Genomic DNA, 24,148 nt, shown 5'->3' on the forward strand with positions numbered 1-24,148 from the left:
TGAACGAACGCCACCAGCATCACTGTAATGCTAAGTCAGAAGGTCTATGCCCCATTTCCAGAACATGAAAAAAATGCTAGAGCTTTGGGAAAAGGGCTAAAATATTTTGAAAGTATTACACAATGATTTTTTCACTTAATTTTTGCAAAGAGATCAGTAAACAGGAGTATGGGGTTTCTCTTACTGGTAATAACCATTCGCAATCTGGTAACGCTTCCAGTTGCCCTGGAAGTTATATGGTTATGCAAAACAGCAGATGTAAATAAAAACCTAGCGCTGTCACATTTCAACAAAATCAAACTAGACTGGTTAAAAATCAAAGCCCTTGCAAAAAAACATGATTTTGTCAGTATTCCTCTAGGAAACACCTCTAAAGAGTTCTGTCAAAGCAGGTAATAAGTATATTAGCAGCACTGCTCTTTATAAAGTTGCTAAAATTCTCTCACATTTTTATTTTTATTTAAAAATAAAGGAATTTAATTTGATGGAAGATTCCTTTCACTGACCCTTTGGGAGACACTTTAAACATGCAGCATTTGAAGTCTACAAAATCATCCCACTAAATGGCATGCAAAATTAAATCAATTTTGGCAAATGTTGCGGCCTAATCACCAAAGTTAATTTTTAACAGTGAACATACCATTTAAGACAAAGCCAGTTTCTTCGCAACTTTAACATGGGGTTTTACTATAACGTTTATCCTTATGTTTCACACAAAATTTCATTCCTCTGACAATTTCTTTAGAAAGTAAGTCCTTTTCAAGGCTATTGTAGCAGCTACCACCACAAATACCTTCTGGCTAAATAACAAGATGGAAAAAAACATACATCTCGTTTTAAATCTGGCACGGTGCCAGCTTCTGTGAATTAGAGCACCACCGATGTGCCAGGACATGAAGTAATGTGCTGTACATAAGGACTAGCTGCACCATCCACCAAGGAGGTGACTGTGCGGCAGAAGCTGGGAGGTGACGCTGGGGGTGCAGTGGGTGGCCAGGGGCGCCCCAGATTACCCCAGGCCACCTTACCCAAAGGTCACCAACATGCGCTGGAGGCACTCAGAGAAGCCTCCAGCTGAACTTCCAGACTGCTAAATCCAATCTCAGCAATTCCGATACTACTATTCACTTAGTTCCATTACTTCTTCCACTCTGCTAGCGCAACAGTACTCCTGCGCCATGTATTACCAGTATTTACTACTACTGCAGTAATGTAACACTCTCAACAGAAAGGCCCCCCGTCCTACCTAGTTTCATGGAGTTGTGTGTTTTGCTGCAAAGTTTGCAGTGCTGCAAAGAAAACACTATTTTACAAAAACAGCCCATTTTCCATTTTCTTTGAAAAATGCAGTTCTTTCCAGCTGTTTTCCTCAGTGGTTTACAAAGATTTTCCTCCTTAACTTCAAAACATAATTCATTAACTCTTTATCCTTGTGTTTAGAATCACAAAATAAGCAGATCACATCAACTTTCTTGCAGATACTTTTATAATATACTACATTATGGTGGCAAAATTCCCATGTAGTATAAGCCAATCTTGAGAAAGATTTATAAAAATAAGAACAAAGTAAAAGCAAACTATTAAAACTTATTTCTTTCATCAAGTTAACTCTTCTAAATGGAAGTGAATTTTAATTATTCTCTCTCTCAAGCTAATAGTTGCATTTCCTATTGCCTGTCAAGGCAATTTAAAGGAAATAGCAGTAACACTGTAAGACTGTTGCCTCCCCACACACTTTTAAAGTCATATCACTGAACTCAATAAACACGAAGTAAATCCTACAACCCCAGCTCAGTGAAGTGCTACCCCCTACCACCATCACCGCCTTTGAACACTACTCCTCTTCAGGTTCAAAATCACATTTGGGCTCATTCTGCTTCTCCAACACAATGACCAGTTCTTTCAGACTGAAAAAACATATTGTATGCTGGAGAAATAGGAATTTGGGATTCTTCTCACATATAAAATTTGGTGAGATAGAAACCTATTTCTGCAAAGGAACTCACGCTCATTTCACAATGCAAAAAAACCAGCAACAAACCAACCAGCCAACAAACCCAAACCAAACAGCTGAGAAGAATCTGGATGTCAAGCAATACACTACATAAGCAAATATGGAAATTCTCTCCTCATTAGGAAAAAGGCGTAACAAATTACATGACTGAGAAGCAATTTTCTTTTAGTTGCCTTCTCTGAGGTATAAATGGAAAACAAAACTAAAATCTATTGGTTTAAATCAAATGTTTCTTGCTCTCTGATTTTTATCATGTGTGAACTGCCTCAAAGATCTGAACTTTTTAGTTTAGTTTAATCATGAGTAGGTTCAACAATTTCAAATCCAGCCACCTTGATTTACTTCAGGCCACTTAAATCACTGTTATGTATGAACACTTGAGAAACTGTTACATATTTGATCTTAGTTATTCGTTATTTAAATGCCTACTGTACACAGCATACTCATATCCTCAGGCCAAAGTGAGCATCATCCACTAAACTTCAACATACTGAAGTTATCTTTTTTTGACTTTGAAGTTTCTTATTTTTGACTTTTGACTTAGGTTCTTCTAATTCCTGATGGAATTTTTCCCCCATCAGTTTTCACTCCAAAACAGGCACAACTATTAAAAGTCATTTTTAATAACTCAATGGGGGGTTTGTTTTTAAATTTTCATTCTTATATGATACAGCACATAACAGAGAACAAGCACTCAAAAGAGCATGTTTATTCTTGTACAAGAATGGATAAAAACTAAGACTTTTTTTGAAAGTGAAAATAATTAGGTATAAACTATTAATAACCACTGCAACATATCTGTGCCCATACGACTCTCCAATTAACCTGGAGATGAATGGTGCACCACATATCTTTAAAGCTCTAAGAGTTTAACAACATGTTTTAATTTTATCAGCCTAAGGCAGCTTGGTCCAAAAGACAGACCCAATTAAGCTCCCCAATTTCATTCACTGGATCACAGCTCCTAATGACTTTTTCTAAAGTAAAATCCATATTCTAATACGGAATGATTTTTGTTTAGTTTGGCTTCTTTTGTTTTCTAATTAGAGCCAGATTTCTGCTTCCAAAGCATAATATATTAACAGAAAAAATACAACATTTAATAGCAATCCACAAAGAGTTGTTGTATAGTCTACTCCAGGCACAGACATGGGGCTATGTTTAGCATGGACCAAGTTCTCAGGAAATGTGTAAAGCACACGCATCAACGTGTTCTAAGTGGCTGTCAGGAAAGGAGGTAAGTTGACATGCATAAAGTTGACTAACACAGTTTCCAATTCTACACAGAAGGGATTTTACAAAGAATCCATAAAGAGCCAGTATTTTAAAAATCCAATGAATTTCCAATGTTATTGGCGAATACAGCTGGAGAAGTTTTTATTCTGACAAATGAGATGTTACATCTTTGAGCATCTAGCAGTTTCAGAGCAACTCGAGGCTGCAATCAAAACATCCATTAAAGTGCTCCATGTTTCAGAACAAGCAAGCAAGTGGTTATCAGTGCAGCCAGTAAATCACCTGATCCTATTACAAAATCAATTACTGCAGCACATTTCTATTGCTACACAACCTGATAATGGCAAAATGATATTGGATAGCTACTGCAAGGTCAAGAAAACTGCTAAGAACATCTGAAATTTGTCATTTTATCATGTAAGCCCAAATTATACAGCATCCTTTTAATGGTATAGTTAAAATTTAAAATATAGTTACCTTCTTCGGCTGATTGAGACATTCAATGGATAGTCTCTGCAACTGCTCTGATGTATGACTGCAAGAGAGAAGATTGGAGCAGCAGGTCGAACAGCCCAGCCTCTTCATTAAAGAAGAAATAATGCTGCAGCCACAGCCACACATTGACTTGCTCATCAGGCGAGTTTATTCTTAAAGAAATTAGGACTGGTGCTGTCCCATAAAAACTCAAAATTTGCCAGCTGCCTCATTCTGCAGCTCCCTGGCTGAAATCAAAACTGCTGAACAGAAAGGAGGGGGGAAAAAAGTGTTTCTCAAAAAAAAGTCAGCCAGTCTTATCAGCAAGTAATACCTCACATTTAAAAAGCACGTGTGTTTTTCCCTCTACTCCTCTTTGCAAAGTAAGCTGCTTCGGGAAGACGGACAGCTGTCTAACAGAGGAGTAAATTCAGGGATGGCAATCTCTTCAAAACTGCTTGCTGACTATTCCTCCTGTGGCTCTTGTCACTTCAGGTCCGCCTCACCGTCCCCAGCAGCACAGCCTACCCAGCCTGGGCCCCAGCCAGGAGGCCACGCCAGCAGCCAACAGCTGAGAGCCCCACCCCGCGCTGCCCACAGCATCCACAGCATCCTCCGCGCCCACAGCATCCTCCGCTCCGCACAGCCACAGCAGGTTACTGCGTGCCTTCAGAGCTGCCAACCTTTTGTAAAACGCCTTGGCTTGAAAAGGCCCTTGAAATTACAGAGGAGAACAAGACCTGTCTGACTGCTGCACTCCAAGATGATTTGCAGCGTCTGGGAGGGGAAAAAAAAAAAAAAAAAAAAAAAACCACCACCAAAAAGTCTTCTTGAAAAGTCAGAATGCATGAGAAAATGCTACACAGGTCTACCAATCCCTGAAATAAGAATGGCTGCTACAAAGCTACGTGAGTAAGAACACCACCAGGAAAGGCCAACAGAAAATTAAACCTGGGAAGAAACAAGCAGGAAAGAATTTATAGCAGAGTGTCCAAAGGTGCCACAACCAACTCTCAAAGCAAGTTGGAGGTAGATCATATAACCAGCTTTAATAAAGTCTTCAAGGAGCCCTTTGCTCAGAGAAAAACAAAAAAGGCAAAACTAATTCTAATGAGCAGTCAGATGTAAACAGGTCTTGTAACCTTTAAAAAGAAGTGTACTGTGCTCAAAATACAATATTGAATACCTCCCTAATTTAACACATGCAAGTAACTTAATGTTGGAAATGTTTTCTGATTTGCAAGAGATACTAATGCAGTAACTACATACTTTTTCTTTTCCACAGCAAAAGAAAGCAAGTAATACTGTCAAAAGCTCATTTTAATTGGTTTAAGATGGTATGCAATACTATTTCTGAAAGTAGAAGGTCTCAAATTAACACAACTGCTTAACCTGATTACGGGATAATCTGACTTGAAATAATTGTCACTTACATTTATAGAGCTATCAGTGCTTGTTCAATAGCATCCCCTTCAGCAGAAGGTTAAGAAAAATGCAAGTGATGTGAAAGCTGCTGAAATGAATATAGTCGCAAAAAAACTTCTCATTTTCACACTGCATTGAAAGCTTAATTTCTCTCCTGCTCTCTCTCCCCTCCCTTTTACTCTTTCTCTCTTCCCCCCTCCCTTCCCTTGGTTTAAAACCGAACTGAGCCTCTCCCTTCACCTTGCTCTGCCCTTTTGATATTCATGTTTCTATTAAATCAATTTCCAGTAGTATCTATATACAAGCATGCACAACAAATTGTATGACAAAAAAAACCTTCGGCAGATAAAGACTACAGATGCAAACAAGCAAAATAATGCAGTAACCTTTTACTCGCCTGCTGGAGGTACTGTCTGCTGCACAGAATTTTAAATCCTCATCTGCAGATGCAATTGAGCTGGTATTGCCAAGGACTCTGCTCTTCCTGTGCTGATTCTACACGGCTATTCATCGAAAGAGCACATTATATAGAAAATTTAAAGTAATATCAGGTGAAATTACTTGAATGGTTTGAAAGGAACCAACTTCCACAAAAAGCAGCTATAGCTGTGACCAGCCACATTTCAGAGATATATCAGACACATTAGAGAAGAAAGTCTTATTGCTGATGCATGCTTGCCAGCAATGTGCAGGATGTGGAAGCAGAGAGAGCTAATGAAAAAAATTAATACACAGATTTAAAGTGCAAGGATCATGCTCCAATGCTCAACATTTCATATGTCCTGCCTACCACAAAAATCTCTTTTCAGAAGTATCTATTGTTTACAGAGCTAAGAAAACATTGTTAAAAGCAAACCCCCACATCCCCCTACTTCAAATCCTGGTCTCTCAGTAGACTGCAGATCGGTTCTAATACAAATATTCTTACTCTACCTGTATTTCTGATACACAGAAACACTAGCTTTTTCCTTCAGTGGTATGTAGTTAAGGATTACACAGATATTCCTTAACGAGACAGACTAAAAGGAAGTATCAGTATTTGCGATAATGGTTTTGAGTATAACCGGGGTTAGGAAGTATAAGGGTACTTCTCAGGAATTTGTATCATTCTTGGTAGAAAAGAAGTGCCAGCAGTGAAGCTTGCAATTAATTATTTATGAATTTTTCCCCTCTTCCTGTCTGTTTCTTTAATGTACTATTGATCCCAGGGCACATACAGATAGAGCCGGTGACTGACAGCCACAGTTTCATAAAATACGTATCTGCAACAAACTACTATTTTGAAGAATATCAAAGTAATATCACTGCAGGATTTTTTTCCCCTACCTATGGACAGCAGAGTTGAAGTTCCACTCACAGGGCCATAGTTAATAGAGATGAACAAACTACACCCCCCATTCCGACCAAAGGCATCCTATAGTGTTATTTAAAACACAAAGACAGCCTTGCTTAATTTTACATTGGTGTTACAGCTATGTTTTGTTTCTTCTACTTTTCTCCTGTCTTACCAGCAGGACTTCCAGTACATCTTTACTCCCTAATGTTTCACCTGAAATTAAAATGGCTTGCTATGAATCTGTTTCTAACTGAAGTATTAAATGCATAAGGCTCTCCAAATCATTCACTGACAAGTCAGAGTCATGCAGACGACATCCTCAGAACTGCGGTTACCTTTCAGAATACCAGTCATTTTTATCATTACATTAGCTCTCAAGACTTCCACAAACTCAGTCAACTCCAAATTTACAAAACACAGCAGGACTGTTTATGATTTTAAAGAAACATTTATCATACTGACAAAGCTTTCTTGCAATATTCTTCATTATAAGTCACAGACTGTTTCTATTTAAAACAAAAAATGGAAAGCAGAGATGATTTCATGCTAAGCTAAGGCCATACTCTCCTGTATGCAAAATCTCAATGGGCAAACAGCCAGACACACTCTTAGTTAAAGAGCCTGGATGAAATATCCCTTGGACACTGAGAGTAAAAAAACCTGTAGACTATGAAAAGTGAAACTACCAATAAAAAAAATTATGTGCAGAATATATACTTCATTGTTCACAAGGACGTACATATAGAAACAATATATAAATTATGAAACAAAGTTACTGAACATTTAATCAAATAAATTCAACTTTGAACTGGGAGGAAAGCCTTCCTACAAGAACATATTCTTGCCAAATCACTGTAGCATGATTAGTAACACAAGATTAGGGCAAAACCACTATACAGTTCATTGTAAAGTTTAAATGTCTAAACATACTGCTGAGATCTAAACATACAACATGCCTGATATACAGTAAGACACTCAACTGAAAAAAGCCAACAGGTTTATTTGTTACATATTTAGAAAACAGCAGCAAAACAAACCAGGAGAAGCTACAATTCTTTAAGGGTTTAGAAGGATCGAAGATACTTTCCGCAACAGATGAACAAGTTTTAAGGCAGCTCTCTGAAAGAGTCTGAAATTCCAGAGACCCCTGGGGCTTGCCACACAGCCTGGCCAGCTCCCCTGTGCTGTCTGCAGCCAGTTCCACTGTCTCGGAAGATAAATCCAACATGCCAAGCAACCACCTACATTAGACTTTCCAATAGCTGGTCAAGAAAAGGGCTGGTTGATATACTTCTCTGGAAATGAATCTGTCTTCTCAAAGTTAATGCTCAAATTGTAGTTAAAAATAAACAAAACAAAAAAGAGGCTATTTTCAATGCATACGTAACTTTCAATAGAGTCAAAAAATATATTTGTGCAAGGCAAAAATTAGTACAAGATAAGAATGTAGGCTTTTTGAAATTATTTTTCAAGTGAAGATGATAGCAATCTGAATGAAATTCTATAAATCTCATTAAAATAACGGAAGAATTGTAGTGCCACAAACCGAACATAAGCTATGAATTTCTTCATAATCCAAAAAGCTGCTTTATTGGGACATATAAAGGACTAAGAGTCCTTTCATATAGCAGTACAATAGGTAAATAGGTAAAAGATAGCTTCTAATTGAAGGCTTGCTCTGCTGGTAATAAAAACATTAAAAAACCTTCCACTGGGAAAAGTAGCAAATTGCTTTAAAAATTACATCATCTGCTGTACTCTCAAGTTTCCAACTTAAAGATGTGAAAATGGTCTTTGGCTGTTCCCATTCTCATGTCACAGATAAATGAAACAAACCAGAAAGATTTAAAACGTAAAAGAAAAGAAAAACCCCACCAGAATAGTCAAGTACAGTGTCCCCTGCAGCAGACAGATTTCAAAGCGGTTACAAGAAGGACATAAGAGGGAATGTCCAATTTCACCCATGACAGAAGTGGTGGGTTTCAGCTTCATCAGCTTTTCTCAAGGTCCCTTCCTTCTGTTGGTGTGGAGAGGGGTGAATGGATAAACAAACTCAGGCTCATTCTTTCCCATCTCACACAAGAGGAACCACCAAAAAAAAAAAAAAAAAAAGGAGCTGAAAAAGCAGGAAACAACTCTCTTTGTTCCAGAATCGTGCAATTTGTACAAGCTTGTAAAGGACAAACACTGGCTGCACCTCCTAAGATGCCTATCTCATACCTGACTCCCTTTGTTGATGACAAGTAATTTGGAAAACAGCACATACAAACAGCACCTCCCTCCAAAAACCAAACAGTAGTACTCAGTGGTAAAGGAAAAACCCAGCCCTAGCATTCGTAATACCAGGATGTGTTTTCTTGACCTCTTCCAGACACCAGCGGACTTGCCATCTTTCCCCTGTGCAGCACAGGCACATGGCCTGAACCCTGGATTCCAAGGGCATGAACCACTCAGTGGTGCTGGAGGCCTGCAGCTGGTGGTGTTCCCCAGGGGTCGGGACTGGCTCCGGTCCTGCTCGGCGTATCCATCATGACCTGGCTGAAGGGACAGAGGGCACCCTCAGCAAGGTTGCTGATGGGACACAGCTGGGAGGAGCGGCTGACACACCAGGAGGCTGCGCTGCCGCTCAGCGAGACCTGGACAGGCTGGAGAGCTGGGTGGAGAGGAACCTCATCAAGCTCAACAAAGGCCAGCGGAGGGTCCTGCCCCTGGGGAGGAGCCACCCCACGCACCAGTACAGGCTGGGGCTGACCTGCTGGGGGGCAGCTCTGTGGAGAAGGACCTGGGAGTTCTGGTGGGCAGCAAGTTGCCCGTGAGCCAGCAGGGTGCCCTGGTGGCCAAGGGGCCAGTGGCATCCTGGGGTGCATTAGGAGGAGCATGGCCACCAGGTCGAGGGAGGTTGTCCTGCCCCTCTGCCTGCCCCCTGGTGAGGCCACACCTGGAGTACTGGGTCCAGTAAGAGAGACAGGGAACTGCTGGAGAGGGCCCAGCGGAGGCTGCGAGGGCGATGAGGGGACCGGGGCATCCCCCTTACGGGGAAGGGCTGAGGGAGCTGGGCCTGCTCAGCCTGGAGAAGGCTGAGAGGGGTCTCATCGGTGTCTACACATACCTTAAGGGCGAGTGTCCAGAGGACAGGGCCAGGCTCTTTTCAGAGGTGCCCAGCACAGGACAAGGGGCAACGGGCACAAACTGCAGCACAGGCAGTTCCGTCTGCGCATGAGGGAAAACGTCTTTACCTTGAGGGTGACAGAGCCCTGGCACAGGCTGCCCAGGGAGGCTGTGGAGTCTCCTTCTCTGGAGACATTCAAAACCCACCTGGATGCAAATCTGTGCAACCTGCTCTGGGTGAACCTGCTTTAGCTGGGGGATGGACCAGGTGATCTCCAGAGGGCCCTTCCAACCCTGACCATGCTGTGATGCTGTGTGTGTGATGGGAGGTTTGGTGCCTGTGTTTCATCATCTGCTCTGAGGTAGGAGTCCACACCACTGCAACTCAAATTTTTTAACACCATTCACTGTGGGAAATGCAGCCACATGTCCAACTAAGTGAGCTGACAAACATCTCAGTATAGATACATGATATTTGCCATTCAAATTAGAGGCTCCCTTTGCCTAAAAGTACATGCACACTGCCTTCTCATTAACTCCATTCTGTGTTCATATTTTCAGTATTCACCTTGCATGGTGCCCATCTACCTGGACTCTGTTGGAGATGGAATACCAACTTGTTCTTTGTAATTTTGTAAGAACCACCCCATCATTTACCAGACTTGAGATGTGTTTATACCTGAGACACCCACATACCAACTGCATTTCTCTTCCTCAACATTGCTACAGCAGTCTCAGCTAAAACATCATTTGGTATTTATTGCAAGTTGACGCAGCAAGGAAGAAAAGGTTGTCCCTGTATACGATGAAAGTGTTCTCAACATTTATTCCAACATACTCATGCACAGCCTAAAAAAGTTTATAAAGGCTAGGAAAAAATTAACATACCTTTTAGAGTCAAGGTATTTTGCACTATAAAATTTAATCGCTGCAATCCACAACAGTTGCATACTATGGAAAATTGTAGTGAAAGTTTTCAGAACTTCTTGTATCTGTTCTTACTTAAGAACCTGAGGTAGGCTAGTGTCCCTGCTCTCCTGTCCATACAGCTCCCCCACAAAGGGAGGTCTTGCCTCCCTGGCTAACTTCCCTACACTTCACTCCCCAGAGGAGTCATAATTACTTGTTCATCTTGGCTGACTACCTAAGTACAAATGACACACCTTGAACAATTCCCAGGACCTGCTAAAACAGAAGAAAGTCCTTTCTGCCATCTTCCAACTATATGACAGAGGAAAAAACAAAAGGTTTAGCCTACACAGTGAGTATACTCTAATGAGGGTAATCAGTGTGGAGCTTGTGAGGATGTCTCCTGAGAGAGCAGGAGATGATCCAGCAGCAGATTTCTGGATGCCTTTTCTAGTGGGCTTAAGGACAACAGATTTCATAATTTGGCTTGGGAGCCAAAATCACTTAGCTTAAGTAGTGCTGTTGATAGACATGTGGTTCCTGGCATTAGATAGGAAGCCTGCATTTGAGTCATGAACACAGGCAGCAGCAACCACTCGCACCAAATTAAGTATGGAGCTATTACAGCTGAACACAGGGACATCTGCACAGGAGTTGTCCCTCTCCTCCAGTCCTCCCAAATGCACTTACAGCTTTACTGAATAGTTTCTATTTCCCCTTCTCTTCTTGTCTCTTCCCTAAAAACCACCTGCACAAGACATTTTTCTACACGGCACAGAAAAGCAGCTGGAGATTTTAAACCAGCTGAATGCTAGAAGTCAGTAAGCTTTCAAGAACAAACCCACACTAACATTTTTTACCTACCCATTTTCACTATGCTAAAATAATACCTTGTAAGTATTAGAAGTTGTTTAAGACATCCACATATACCTGTTTTTAACAGCTGGCAATCTTCCTCCTTTACAGCTCTGAGAAGCAGTCTGGGACAAGCACTTAGCTGACTGCCAAGTTACAACCCAGTATTGCAATAGTTAATATGTTCCTCAGAGGTAACCCTCAATGCAACCACCGAATGTTTCTTTCAGAGATCTTGTTACAGGCTATCTGCTGATTTAAGAAGGAAAACTATCAATTTATGCTTGGTACTTCTTTTTAAAGGTGACTTAATTATGAGTGCTACCCCTTTTCAAACAAGGGCAATGATAAAAAAAAATCTCAAAGTAGCATGAAAGAAAACTGACATCTTATGGAAAGAGGCACGCTGCTATAATGCCTTACCCTGTAATAAATATCACACAGGAAGCAAGTGGCTTGCCATTTGACCACAAGTTTCAGAGCCACCCACTTCCATTACTACTGATGAAGAGGATGAAGACAACCAACCTCTCAAAACAGCTACACTGTCACCACTGACAGGATGGTGATTCTTCCACAAGAAGCTGTTCTGGCTTTGGCTGGGATAGAGTTAATTTTTCTTCCTAGTAGCTGGTACAGTGCTGTGTTTTGAATTTAATATGAGAATCAAGTTGATAACACACTGATGATTTAGTTGTTGCTAAGTAGCGCTTACTCCGTCTCAATCAGGGACTTTTCAAGTTTCCCGTGCTCTGCCAGTGAGCAGATGCACAAGAAGCCGGGAGGGAGCAGAGCCAGGACAGCTGACCTGAACTAGCCAAAGGGATGTTCTGTACCACAGAACGTGATGCTCAGTGTATAAACCGAGGGGAGGTGGCCAGGAGCTGCTGATCATTGCTTGGGGACTGGCTGGGGTTAAATCATGACAGAAGCACAGGACAATAACCAGGCAATTCCTGCTACACTCTTGGAGCAGAATGCTGCTGACCTTGTGAGGCTGAAACAGTCTTCAACAGTGGCTTTTGACCCCTCGATGCAGGAGTGCCACAAGTAACTTAGCCCAGACTTTGCATCTGACCCCTGGTCCCCTTGTTTCCCTGTGGCAAATGGGGAGGGATGACAATTAACAGGGACGTAATCTTACATTTATGTGTCTTGAAAGCCTGATGCTTGCAACAAGTGTCAGGCCTGCGGTACGTGGGCAGACTGACTTCATTGCCTATTCACAGGCGGGTCCTGCCAAGCAGCAAGGATGGAGAGACCACACTCCCTTCCCTGCTACTGGCGTTACCACCACATCAATCCAGCAAGGTACACTTCCTGGAGGAACAGGCAAAACACAAGAAAGGCTCTCTGGAAAAACAGCCAACCCCTAGATACAGAAATTATCATGTCCCCACATCAAATTACACCATGAAGCAAGACATGTCATTCTTTTTGTTCACTTCAATTTAAAGCAATATTCCCAACTACTAAGTTCTTTTAGAAACGTAACTTACTCTGATCCATAATCTAGGTCTTCACAGAGCTGCAGACAGAACTCAGCTTTATGAAAATCAGTTTTTCAGCAATATTTTTTGAAAATTCCAAAACAAACAAAAACAACACACCAAACCAAAACGAAGAAATATGTGATTTATTCATCTCTGAGTATAGAGGAAAGCAGACATTCACTTTCTGGTTAACCAATAGGAATATTTCAAATAAGAAACCTTACAAGCCAGTTTCAAAGTTCACGAGAGAAGGACAAGAGCCTTATAAAGATCAATGTTCCCACTATATTTCATGTTAAATCAAGAACAACAACAATGAAGCCATTCTAATCCTCTATGCTCTTTAGGCTGCAGAAAACAAGTGAGTTGGCCTTTATTATGTTTAAGACATAGAAAACTCAAAAGACGACTGGCTACTTCAAATACAAGCTTACAACATTAACATAACCATTACCAAATAACAGACATTCCCCCTCCCATTTCTCCACTCAATCCTCACCCTCCTCCTACAGGCTTACAGTAAAGCGAAATATTTACTATAAATATTGCCTTCTGCAATACCCTGCCTGAAGTCTTTATTCACTGCTAAATGCATTTTCATTACCCCTTTGGAAGTCACAGTCCAGATCTTTCTGCGCAGCCTTACCCACAGCTACAGTTAATACTATCTGTATGAGTGAGTCATGTGGAAAACTGCTAGCTTAACACCAGAAGGGTATGAAAGTTTAAAAAGCTATTTTTAATTTAGATAGAAATTCATCACAACACAAAATTACGTACTATACCCCTGTTAACTTTCTAGTAAAAAGCTGGAGTTTCTTAATAGGAGAAGCTGGCTACATTTAACAGCAGAAAACAACAGATGTTGATGTAACAGGATGAAAAAAACACCTTGCCTGTTCACTTTTTTCATATGAGATCATCAATCTGGTAATCCTAGAAAGGAAACTGTGTCCTCCAGCTAAAAAAAAGTGAATGTAACCCAAAGCTATCAGTCAGAGAAAGTAAGCGTTTTTGTGAACCGTACTTCCTAGGATACTTCACGTTTCCTTAACAAAGATTATGTGAACTTCAGCTCTAAAAGTGAAACAGATAAAAATCAAAGACCTGTCCAACTCAAGGTAAACTGAAATCACATTCTTTCATCAACCTCCTCCTAACATAAAGGAGGTGGCAAAGAAATTACATACATACAGATGCAGCGAAAAATTTGTCCACAAAAATATATAGTATGACAGTTCTTGAGCTGGGTCGAATAACATGAAGACATTCCATATCTATGACTGCTATATACTGATTTTCTTAATATATATTATAATACTTTCATCCATTCAAAAAAATCAGGAACTGAAACAAAAAGAACTGAAGAAATAGTTAAATCTTTTCTAAACTATCAAATGTATTTGTATTTATCAATTTATCTACAAGACAGAAAACAAAAGCTTCTCCCTACCTCTTTATGCCGTACCATTTAATTTCTACTCAACAAAATCGACGTATTATCATGTATGACCCTGACCTAGATGACAAGTAACTATAGCAGTACAGATGCTGCGGTAAAAGGCTTAAGTATGTACCAGAATGTGAAAGTGAACCACTCTCCATCATTAAAGACACCAACTAAACACACTAGCACATGCAACTTAACTCCTGCTACAGTTAGATCTTGAATTTTGCAGAGCTAGAGTAACCCAGTGCCGGTGCTCACCGCAGGGAAGTTCACCTGAGGCTGCTCCAGTCCAACAAGCACTGGCAGCAGAGCCACTTACACTCATTTCATACTTCATTCCCCTCTCAGGTGTTTCCATCCCCATGTCATCCCTGGCCTTGCGTTGGCACAAGAACCTGGACGGAACTGCACAGTTCAGGTGTGGTCTAGATAATTAGTTTTAACCTGCAATAGTTCTGAAATCTAGTTCACTGTACAGATGCTCCAAATCCTCTACAAGTCAAGGATCAGAAGAATTTATTTTGGTAGCCTACTTTAAAGTACTCAAAAACTATAGCCTAATACTAGTTCCAATCTTAGCAGCAGTGTTGCTTACATCAGGTTACACAGCCTTTAATCCCTTGTTTCAAACCCCTCTCCCTCCCATACAGAGGGGAATACAGAGGAATAATTGTTCATTTAGTTGGACAGGGAAGAATAGGAAAATTGATTTGGATGAAAAATAACCCAGGAAAAGAGGCGGCCACACTTCATAGGATGGCCAATCTAAATCACAGGGCTATGCTACACATGACTTTATCAATGTAACACAGGGGTGGATGGTGAGATGGGAGGGTGGAGGAGAGATGAAGGGTGCCAGGGGAGGCCAGGGACATTGCCGTTTGAGCCAGCAGGGTTATCACAGGAATTCAACCACAACCAAATCCATGGATGTCGTGTGCCATACTGATGAAATAATTCACGGGTCCATTCCTCACTCCCTTGTCTATAAACCAGGACTAATGCTTACTATGCTTTGGGCACTCCGTTAAGGTAAAGAAGTTAAAGACTAAGTTGGTTACTTACCGCATTAATAATGGGGGGATAGAAAAGGAGGGATACAATTCTTCTCGAAGACAGGACAAGAAAAAACAACTAATGGGAGAAATAAGTCACTTCCTTTCCTTTTCCTGTAACCAAAGTATAGGAGAAATAAACATTAAGGGTTTTGACACGATGGAGCCAGCTTGCCAAAAAGAAAGCAGCACTCAAAACCAAGACCAGCGCCGCCGCAATAAACATTCTGAACTCTGCTCGGAGGGAGCTTGAGCTGGATGTGCCCTAGAGTGCTGCTCCAAGCGCTCCAGCCCTTTCATCGTCCACAGTTGCCTCTGCATTTCAGCAGCAAGCAGACCCATGGCGTGACAGGGGAAGAAATTACTTAGAACTAGCACCCTAGTTACACACAATAATTAGCCATCAATGTAACATCCTAAACAGTCTTTCATTATGTATCACCAAAACAAGATTTTACTTCTAAATGACAACTAGTTCTTGTGTAAGGCTTATTAGTTACTTGGACGTTAAGAAGTTTTCATTAATACGAAGATGTGAAAGACCACTTAAGTAGTGAGGTCACAGCGAGGTCACTTGCACACACTACTGGGAGCCAAGTTTTATGTACACATATCTCTCTGTAACCACTTTGCAGTAAGCAGCTAGTACAAACGAAGCAAGCCATACAAAGTCATGTAAGGTTTTAATAAGTTAAAATGATTAACTGGAAATAGAAATACATATAACAAGGATCACGGAAAATTCACAACTAATTACATGTCTTTCAGTAGCTTTTATTTTTATAATTAAGATATTCTATTTCCCTGCAGTTCTGAATGTCTTTGTTCCCAGAATAGCCAGTTTACAAGCCATCTTTGGAATATATTAGACTTACTGGTTTTCGAGCTTCAGGAAGTACTTTCTCCTTAAAACACCGCCAAGATGAACTGACTCATGTACAAGTATATGCAAGAACCCTAGACAACAACTACTTCACATTCTATGTTGATGAGCAGAAAAACTAGCAAAAGATATCTGGAACAACTGAGATCCTAAAAACCAAGCAGTTTATCATTCCTGTTGAGATCATGACATTCTTTGCTCCAGACCCAGGTCTGAACAGAATGTTCAGAAAAACATTTTCCTTGACCTGTGACATACAGAGAAGTTACCATGCTCTGCAAAGCCTTGACAATCATATTGGAGCTAATTAACAGGACATCTGTGGGCAGCACTAAAAGAAACCCTAGCAACAGAAAACAATACTATAACATTACTACTGTCATAATTTACTAACTAAATAATAGTACAATGGGGGCTTTTAACAACGTAATTGTAAGATGATTACCTGCAACACAGAATGTTTTTCTTTAAGATTCTTCACCTAATGAGATCTTTCTAACATCTGACAAGCAACACATGGGTGATGCAGTATACTTAGTACAGTGTATCCCAAGCAATCCATTCCCTGCGCAGTTGTCTAAGGGTCATATCAAAGAACATAAAACCTACAGAACAGCATGGGATCTTGTCAGATCGGCTGGTTTGGTTTGTTGTTTGGTTTATTTTTCATTGTTTGGGGGTTGGTTTTGTTTTCTGCTTTTCTTTAGTTGGGAGTAAGTAAGGAGGAGACAATGACACAGAGACATTTTAGGACACTTAAAAAAAAAAGTCTATTGTCATTCATTTTGTGTAGTCACCATTCAAACACAAAGCTCATTTGATTTCATTTGTTGTCAGGCTGTAAATAGTGTGCTTAAGGACACAGTCAAGGTGAAGTCTCCCTTTGCTCATGCTTTTTTTGTTTGCTATAACATAACCAAATCAACTTCAATTAAATTAAATGCTTTAGTTAATTAATCAGTGTAACTAATTTGTCATTTGCCATGTACATCTAAAAATTCATACACTAGAAAATTCCACCCCCTCCCTTTTTGTTAGCTGGTATAAGAGATATTACCTTCTCCCCTCTCCTGCCCCTCACTGCCTAGTCTCACTCTCATTCTTCTAGCCCATCACAGCTGCAATCCTGCCATGATTTGCTGTAGCCACTCCTCAGGATCCCTAGTATATCCTGTGTCTCATGCATTCCACGACAAAAATTTTAAGTAATTCTCTAAAACTATTAGGCATTAAGCTTTCAAACTGGCATAAAAGAAAACATACAATCTGGGCACAAATACTGAACTTCACAGTGACCAAGATTTAAATCAACAAGACAAGAGGAAGAGTTCTCTCAGACTTTCTCTTGGAACTTTTTAACTGATGTACCTCGGAGCTTTTTAACTGATGTATCTTCAGTGTTTCAGTTTTACATAAAGATTACACTTCTAGACTTCACCAGCTAGGAATGACTTTATTAAAACACGCAAATAATACTGCTTTGCAATTCTATGTTGTATTTACTCAGTTACTTTTCCCATAAAGGAGTGCCACGGTCCCTCCCAGTATTATATTCTAACACCTGGATACATCACCTGCGTCCATGGCGTTGATTCACTGCAGTCCAGTTCCCAGACTCTTTTAACAACTTGACTGGGTATTCCCACTTTCAATGGTCAACCTATCTCTCAACACAACACTCTCCAGAGCTGCCATGCAGCTTGCCACTCCTGAACGCAATGTGGACCTTTCAGGGCAGATACCTCCAGCCACTTCACCCACATTCATCTCGGAACAGTCTCTGAATATTAGTCCCCCTAGCTAAGTACAGTGTCTTTGGAGCATGTCGGAAAAATTGAAGTTCTTTAGGAGCTCTTTGTGTCATCTTTAGGATCTCAAAATCATATTTTCTTAGCTTTCTGCAAAGAGTTTCTATTCCTATCCACTAGTCTTTCTACTCATTATTTTAATGCAATGTATATAAATCTTCATGGAACATGTCAACCAGTCATGTAGTGAACCCATTAACCAAAATCCTGTATCAGTGAGGAGCAGAATACATTGTATAACCTCTAGGTACAAACGATGCCCATGACTATTTCAACCTCCTTACAGTTCTCAACTGCAAGATTTTATTCTTCTTCTAGCATTTCATACAAGTTTAAAAGTTCACCCAAATTTAACAAAGCATTTCTGTCCTGGTTTCAGCTGGGACAGAGTTAATTTTCTTCTCAGTAGCTAGTACAGTGCTGTGTTTTGGCTCTGATGTCAGAACAACGCTGATGGCACACAGATGGGTTTGGTTGTTGCTGGGTGAGGGTTATACTGAGTCCAGGACTTTTCAGTTTCTCAGTCCCTGCCAGCGAGAGGGCTGGAGGGGCACTGGAAGTTAGGAGGGGACACAGCCAGGACAGCTGAACCAAACTGGCCACAGGGATATTCCATACCATATGAAGTCACACTGAGTATATAAGCTGGGGGAAGGAGGAGGAAGCGGGGGGGCATCCAGCATTATGGCGTTTGTCTTCCCGAGTAACCGTTACACGTGACGGAGCCCTGCCTTCCTGGGGATGGCTGAACACCTGCCGGCCGAGGTGAAGTAGTGAATGAATTCCCTGTTTTACTTGGCTTGCATGTGCAGCTTTTGCTTTACCTATTAAATTGCACTTATACAACTCTCCAAGTTTTGCATTCCTTTACGATTCTCCTCCCCACCCCTCTGGGTGAGGGCGGAGCAAGTGAGCAGCTGCATGGTGCTTGGTCACCAGCCCAAGTTAAACCACAACACATTTCCCTTAATTTTTTTCCCCAAAATAATCATCTTCTACTAGTTTATATACAGCTAAATATTTCATCATTCTTCAGTAGCCGGCAAATCAGCATATACTTCAAAACTTCAGTTAAAGAGACAACTGCAAGTATTTTATTAAATATTAATATATTTTGTGCAACTGAAACTGAATTTTATAAAAGTGGCTTTCTGACCCAAACTAAATTGATGTTTGTTTACCTTAAAAACGCCTGACTGTAAATAGTGGCAGTTGAGGAACTGCTTTAAAAGCAGCTCAGTCCACAGCACAGCTATGTTCTATAATATCATTAGGTGTCTCAACTAAGACCATCCCAGCAGGCAGTTTCAGGACGAGCTTAGTCCATGAACTACTCTGCAAAAGGTCTTCTGCCACCCCTGCAAGCAGATGGCAGTGGCCACCACCAAGACAGTTGCTTTGTGTCAGGGCAATGCCAGCTGCTCTTCAGCTTTATCTCATCAGTGGCAAGTCCCCCTCCTAAGGCCACTCAAGGCAAGGATGACAACCAGCACTTTCTTCACAGATGTTATAGAACGAAGGGCTGGCTATCATATTAAATCACAAACTGAAACGTTCTCTTACAAAAACAGACTCTGACAGCTAAAGAGTATTTTGCATGATGTTCAGCTCCAACAAAGTGGAGTAATATGCATGAAGAGTGCCCTGCCTGAAACATACTTGTGGGTTCCCAACGAAAAAAAGGGAAAAAAAAAATACATGAAAGTACTAATTTGTGCTGTTGGAAGTGTTAAGGAACAGAACTCTAAGTTCAATTTGCAATTGGTATGTAATCAATTTGCTAGAAAACACGGAAGATCTTTCTGTGGATAGCACTCTAATGAAAGCGCAGTTTCTAAAAATTATTCATAATCCATCTAGCTCAAGACTTCAGCAAGAGGAAACATTACACAAAAAGATTAAAAGTATTTTTAAAACAGAGTTCTGTGCTGGTTTTGACTGGGACAGAGTTAATTTTCTTCATAGGAGCTAGAATGGGGCTATATTTTGGATTTGTGCTGAAAAGTGTTGGTAACACAGGGATGTTTTAGCTGCCGCTGAGCAGCGCCTGCACAGAGTCAGGGTGTCACCTGCCTCCCATCCACCCACCAGCGAGCAGGCTGGGGGGCGCAAGGAGCTGGGGGGGACACAGCCGGGACAGCCGGCCCCAGCTGACCCAAGGGGTATTCCAGACCACACGGCATCATGCCCAGCATATAAATCTGGGGGAAGAAGGAAGGGGGGCACGTTCAGAGTGATGGTGTTTGTCTTCCCAAGCAACTGTTACACATGACGGAGCCCCACTTTCCCAGGATGGCTGAACACTTGCCTGCTGATGGGAAACGGTCAATGAATTCCTTGGTTCGCTTTGCTTGTGTGCGTGGCTTTTGCTTTACTTATGAAGAAGTCTTTACCCACAAGTTTTCTCACTTTTACCCTTCCAATTCCCTCCCCCATCTTATAGGAGGGGGAATGATCAAGCAGCTGTGTGACACTTACATGCTGGCTGGGGTTAAACTGCAACAAGTTCCAGCAAGGGGGGAAAAAAAACACACAACCAACCACATACCAATTAATCCAAAGGTTGCTAGTAATCAACAAAAAAGCATTACTTTTTGAATGATTGCTCCAGGAGATCCTATTAAAAAAAAAAAACCTCTTTTTCACTGAGAATACTGGCAAGAGGACAAAAAAAAAAGGCGTTAAATTCTTAAAAGCAATCAACTTTTCAAGTTAAACCAGAGACAACTGGCAACTTGCTGGGCACCTTCACCTTTGCACCTTTTAATTGAACATGTCAAATTATCCAAAATTTATTTTTATGAAGTATCTTTTGGAAATAGTGCATTATTTTAAGCTACCTTCATCTAACTGCAAAGCATTATTGCTGAAAAAGTTTACAATGCATACAATTCAGACACCAACACACACAAATACATGAAAAGCCAGTCCAAGCAAGGATCAGACCTGATGGACAAGTTATAAAGCATAGAGGGTGCAAGAAGGGTGTGGTATTCCTAAAGTGAGTGCAGCCCTTGGCCAAACCCACCAAGAACAGCTCCCTTCAAAAAGCTCATTCATTAACAAGCAAGGGCTAATGATTCAAGATGCCTTCCAGGAAGGCAGCTAAGAGTTTTGCAAATCTGGTAACTGTTGGATGGCAGTTGAAGGAAAAGATGGGAGGTGTCTGTGCTCCCTCCCACAACTTAGATCTCTTGCAGGACCAAAATTCAAAGGTTCTGGACTTCAGCCTACTTTGTATTAGGTAGCACAGACTAAGTAAGAATCTCTCATACATTCTAAAATTATGAAAGAGTAGTTTTAACAGCAGACAGAACAACGAACAAAATATTTCACCATAATTCTACCCTACCCTTGGCTTTACTAAAGACAAATTTCTCTCCACATATCAAAAATACCAAAGAAGTTTACCTTTGAAAGCTACAGCTCCTGTGAAAACTAACATCCTCCTCCACTAATTCATACCAGACACAGCAGCTTATACCATACTCCTGCTCAAATTTATATGCTTGCTACAGAAGGTCCAATGTACTAATCTGCATATCTTAAAAAGAATAGACTAGAAATATTTTCAGGTAATTTCATATGTTATGGGCCTTTTACTGCCACAGAGAAGTAACAAAAGGACTTTAACTCTGCCTAACTGACAATCTGTCCGGCAGAGAGTCTGTCTGGCAGAGTCTTCGGGGAGGCACATAGTAACTGGGACAAGGGCTATGGACAGAAGTCGCAACAACAAAAATTCTATGTTCTGAAAAACGTTCCACATCACAGGCAGCCCAATATTGAAGCAGTCTGTCTAGAGAAGCTGTCGAATATCTATCTGCCCTTGGAGATATTAAAAACTTACCCTGAATCGCAACCCTGAGCTTCATCTAAGCTGGCCCTGCTCTGAGCAGGGGTCTGAATTAGATGATCTCCAAAGTCCCTCCTAATCTAAATCGCCTTATGACTCCATGAAACTGAAAGGAGGACTGGGCGGGGGGGGAAAACTACATGACACCACATGATGGGAAGTCAGCTGTACCAAATTGTAAAACACTACATTAACACACATACACCAGTATACAGACTGTTGTTTGATTTTTGCCTGTAAACATCAGCAAAGGGTCATAGAAATCCTTTTTAAATATTTTTTTTAGATAGTCCACTCTGCCATCCCAGTGTTCTTCTGTTCCACCTCCTTATAACCAAAACTGAGGCACTTTTTAAAATGTCAATAATATCTAATTTACCAAAATTCCAATTTCAAATTTCTTAGGAAAACAAGATGTCATCGCTTGCTTTTACAACAGAAGGTTGATATACCTTTTTTAAATTGTATGAAATTAACTGTACTGGTCTGAATATTTTAATAATTTACAGCTGACTGCCAAAATAGGGAGAAACCATAACATTTATTTTTAAAAAAGGTATAAATAGGTACGTGTTTGGTGTAATTAAGGTAAAAGAAGGCAACCATACAGAGATGAGGCCAGTACAATCTAACAGGTAAAAACGGAGGTTATCAGGGTGTGAAGCACATCAGTAACGATGCTCAAGCCACTTCAAAGTTTTATGTCATCCACAGAGTATGGAGTATATACATACTCAGAACCAGGAGGCTTCTCCTGCAGCTGTGCACATGCACTGGAGCACATCCTACCCAAAGCAAAGAGAATGCAGGGTGTTTCCAATACATTTGTTTGGTGCTTCAGTATAGGAGTCAGCAGAAGCTGAGTCATTGGATCAGTCCTCCAGCACTGAAGCTTTGGCACCTACTACCAACCATAGAGCCAGATTTTCATTCTGCCCACAAAAAGAAAAAAATATCATAGTAGTTTAGACTTAAGGGATCTCAGGAGGTCTCTAATGCAACCTTCCATTCACACGGTGGGTCAATACCAAATTCAGACCAAGTTGCCCAGGGCTTTGTCCAATCAGGTCTTGAAAAATCTCCCAGGACATGGTGGAGGATCTGCAGTGCAAGCCTGTCGGTGTACACAGACACTTACCAATTAAGGATGTAAAAAAAAAAAAAAAAAAAAAAGGAATACCGTAAGCAGAAATGGAATTCAATAACTGCAATTGCTTGTGCAATTAGATATGCAAGAGAAAGTCTGAGTCAAGTTTTTCAGAAATCCTGTGCTATTTTAACAATACTAAGTGTTATATATTCACATTGTGTGTGTATATACATAGTCATGCACAGAGGCTTTATATATATACAACAGCACAGAAAAGATTTCAAAACTACAAGGATTGGCATATAGCCAAAAGCAGTTGGTGCCAACAGTCACGGTATCTCCTCCACTGCCTCCTGAAAGCACTGCCCAAACACTTTTGCAATGGCTCATTGTACAATAATAAAATTCAGCATGCAGCAATAGTCTGAGTTGATATAGCAAGAGCAAGACTGCATTTGTAAAGGCCTGATAAAAGGATGCTGCAGCAATCATGATGCCAGATGAGAGCTGGAATGAGAGGTTTAACTATGTGGTTAGAATACGAATCTCACAGATTTTCTGCAGGAAAAATCAGGATGATTGCATGTGCAAAACAGCAGCAGTTTCATTCTTTGTGGAGACAAGCCGTTTTTCAAACTGGTATTTGTGACAAAATGACATCGAATGAGGGAGCACACCTATGTTTCTGGCAATCTTTCTGTCCAGCGGGCTGCTACAGGTACACAGTCGGCTCCTTATTACTGATCCTACCAGTCAGGCACAAAATGACCCTCTCCTACCTCCGTAAAAATGCGGTGGGGTTGGCGTTTCTCAGAACACCACTTGCCGTGCCGTGGAACAGAACGGGGACGGACCTGCCACAGGAGGGAGCAGCGGCCACATCCGAAGTTAACTCCCTGCCCTCCCCTCTGGAGAGGGCAAACTCCCGCTCCTGCACACCACGGGCTGCCACCAGGCAGAACCTGCCCGCATCAGCACACAAAACCGTGACTGAACAAGCACGGGTAAAGTAATTCTACATTTTACAAAAACTGAAGTCAGACTTTTGGACATTAAAATTGTCTGTCATTTGGATTCTTCCCTAGGTCAGCGCAGAGTTTTGCCTGAAGCAAGTGCAGAGAAATGAGTAACCCGACTACGGAAAAAGTACCCGCTC

At 41.0% G+C, this 24,148-nt stretch overlaps 1 protein-coding gene across 2 annotated transcripts in view; it reads right to left on the bottom strand.

Annotated features, from left to right (window-relative positions):
• The window catches only part of FBXW7 (F-box and WD repeat domain containing 7), a 216,423-nt gene that overhangs the window by 138,912 nt on the left and 53,363 nt on the right, over nucleotides 1-24,148 (bottom strand). Inside the window, exon 1 of one of the 2 annotated variants that reach the window (XM_080384884.1) lies at nucleotides 3,728-22,001. The exons of the other annotated variant lie outside the window; for it this stretch is intronic. Within the exon in view, the coding sequence (XP_080241010.1) occupies nucleotides 3,728-3,883 (156 nt within the window). The 5' untranslated portion in view covers nucleotides 3,884-22,001. Of the gene's footprint in view, nucleotides 1-3,727; nucleotides 22,002-24,148 lie in introns of those variants that run through there. 2 annotated transcript variants of the gene reach the window in all.

Source organism: Falco punctatus (assembly GCF_963210335.1).
Source record: "Falco punctatus genome assembly, chromosome: 1".
NCBI lineage: Eukaryota > Metazoa > Chordata > Aves > Falconiformes > Falconidae > Falco > Falco punctatus.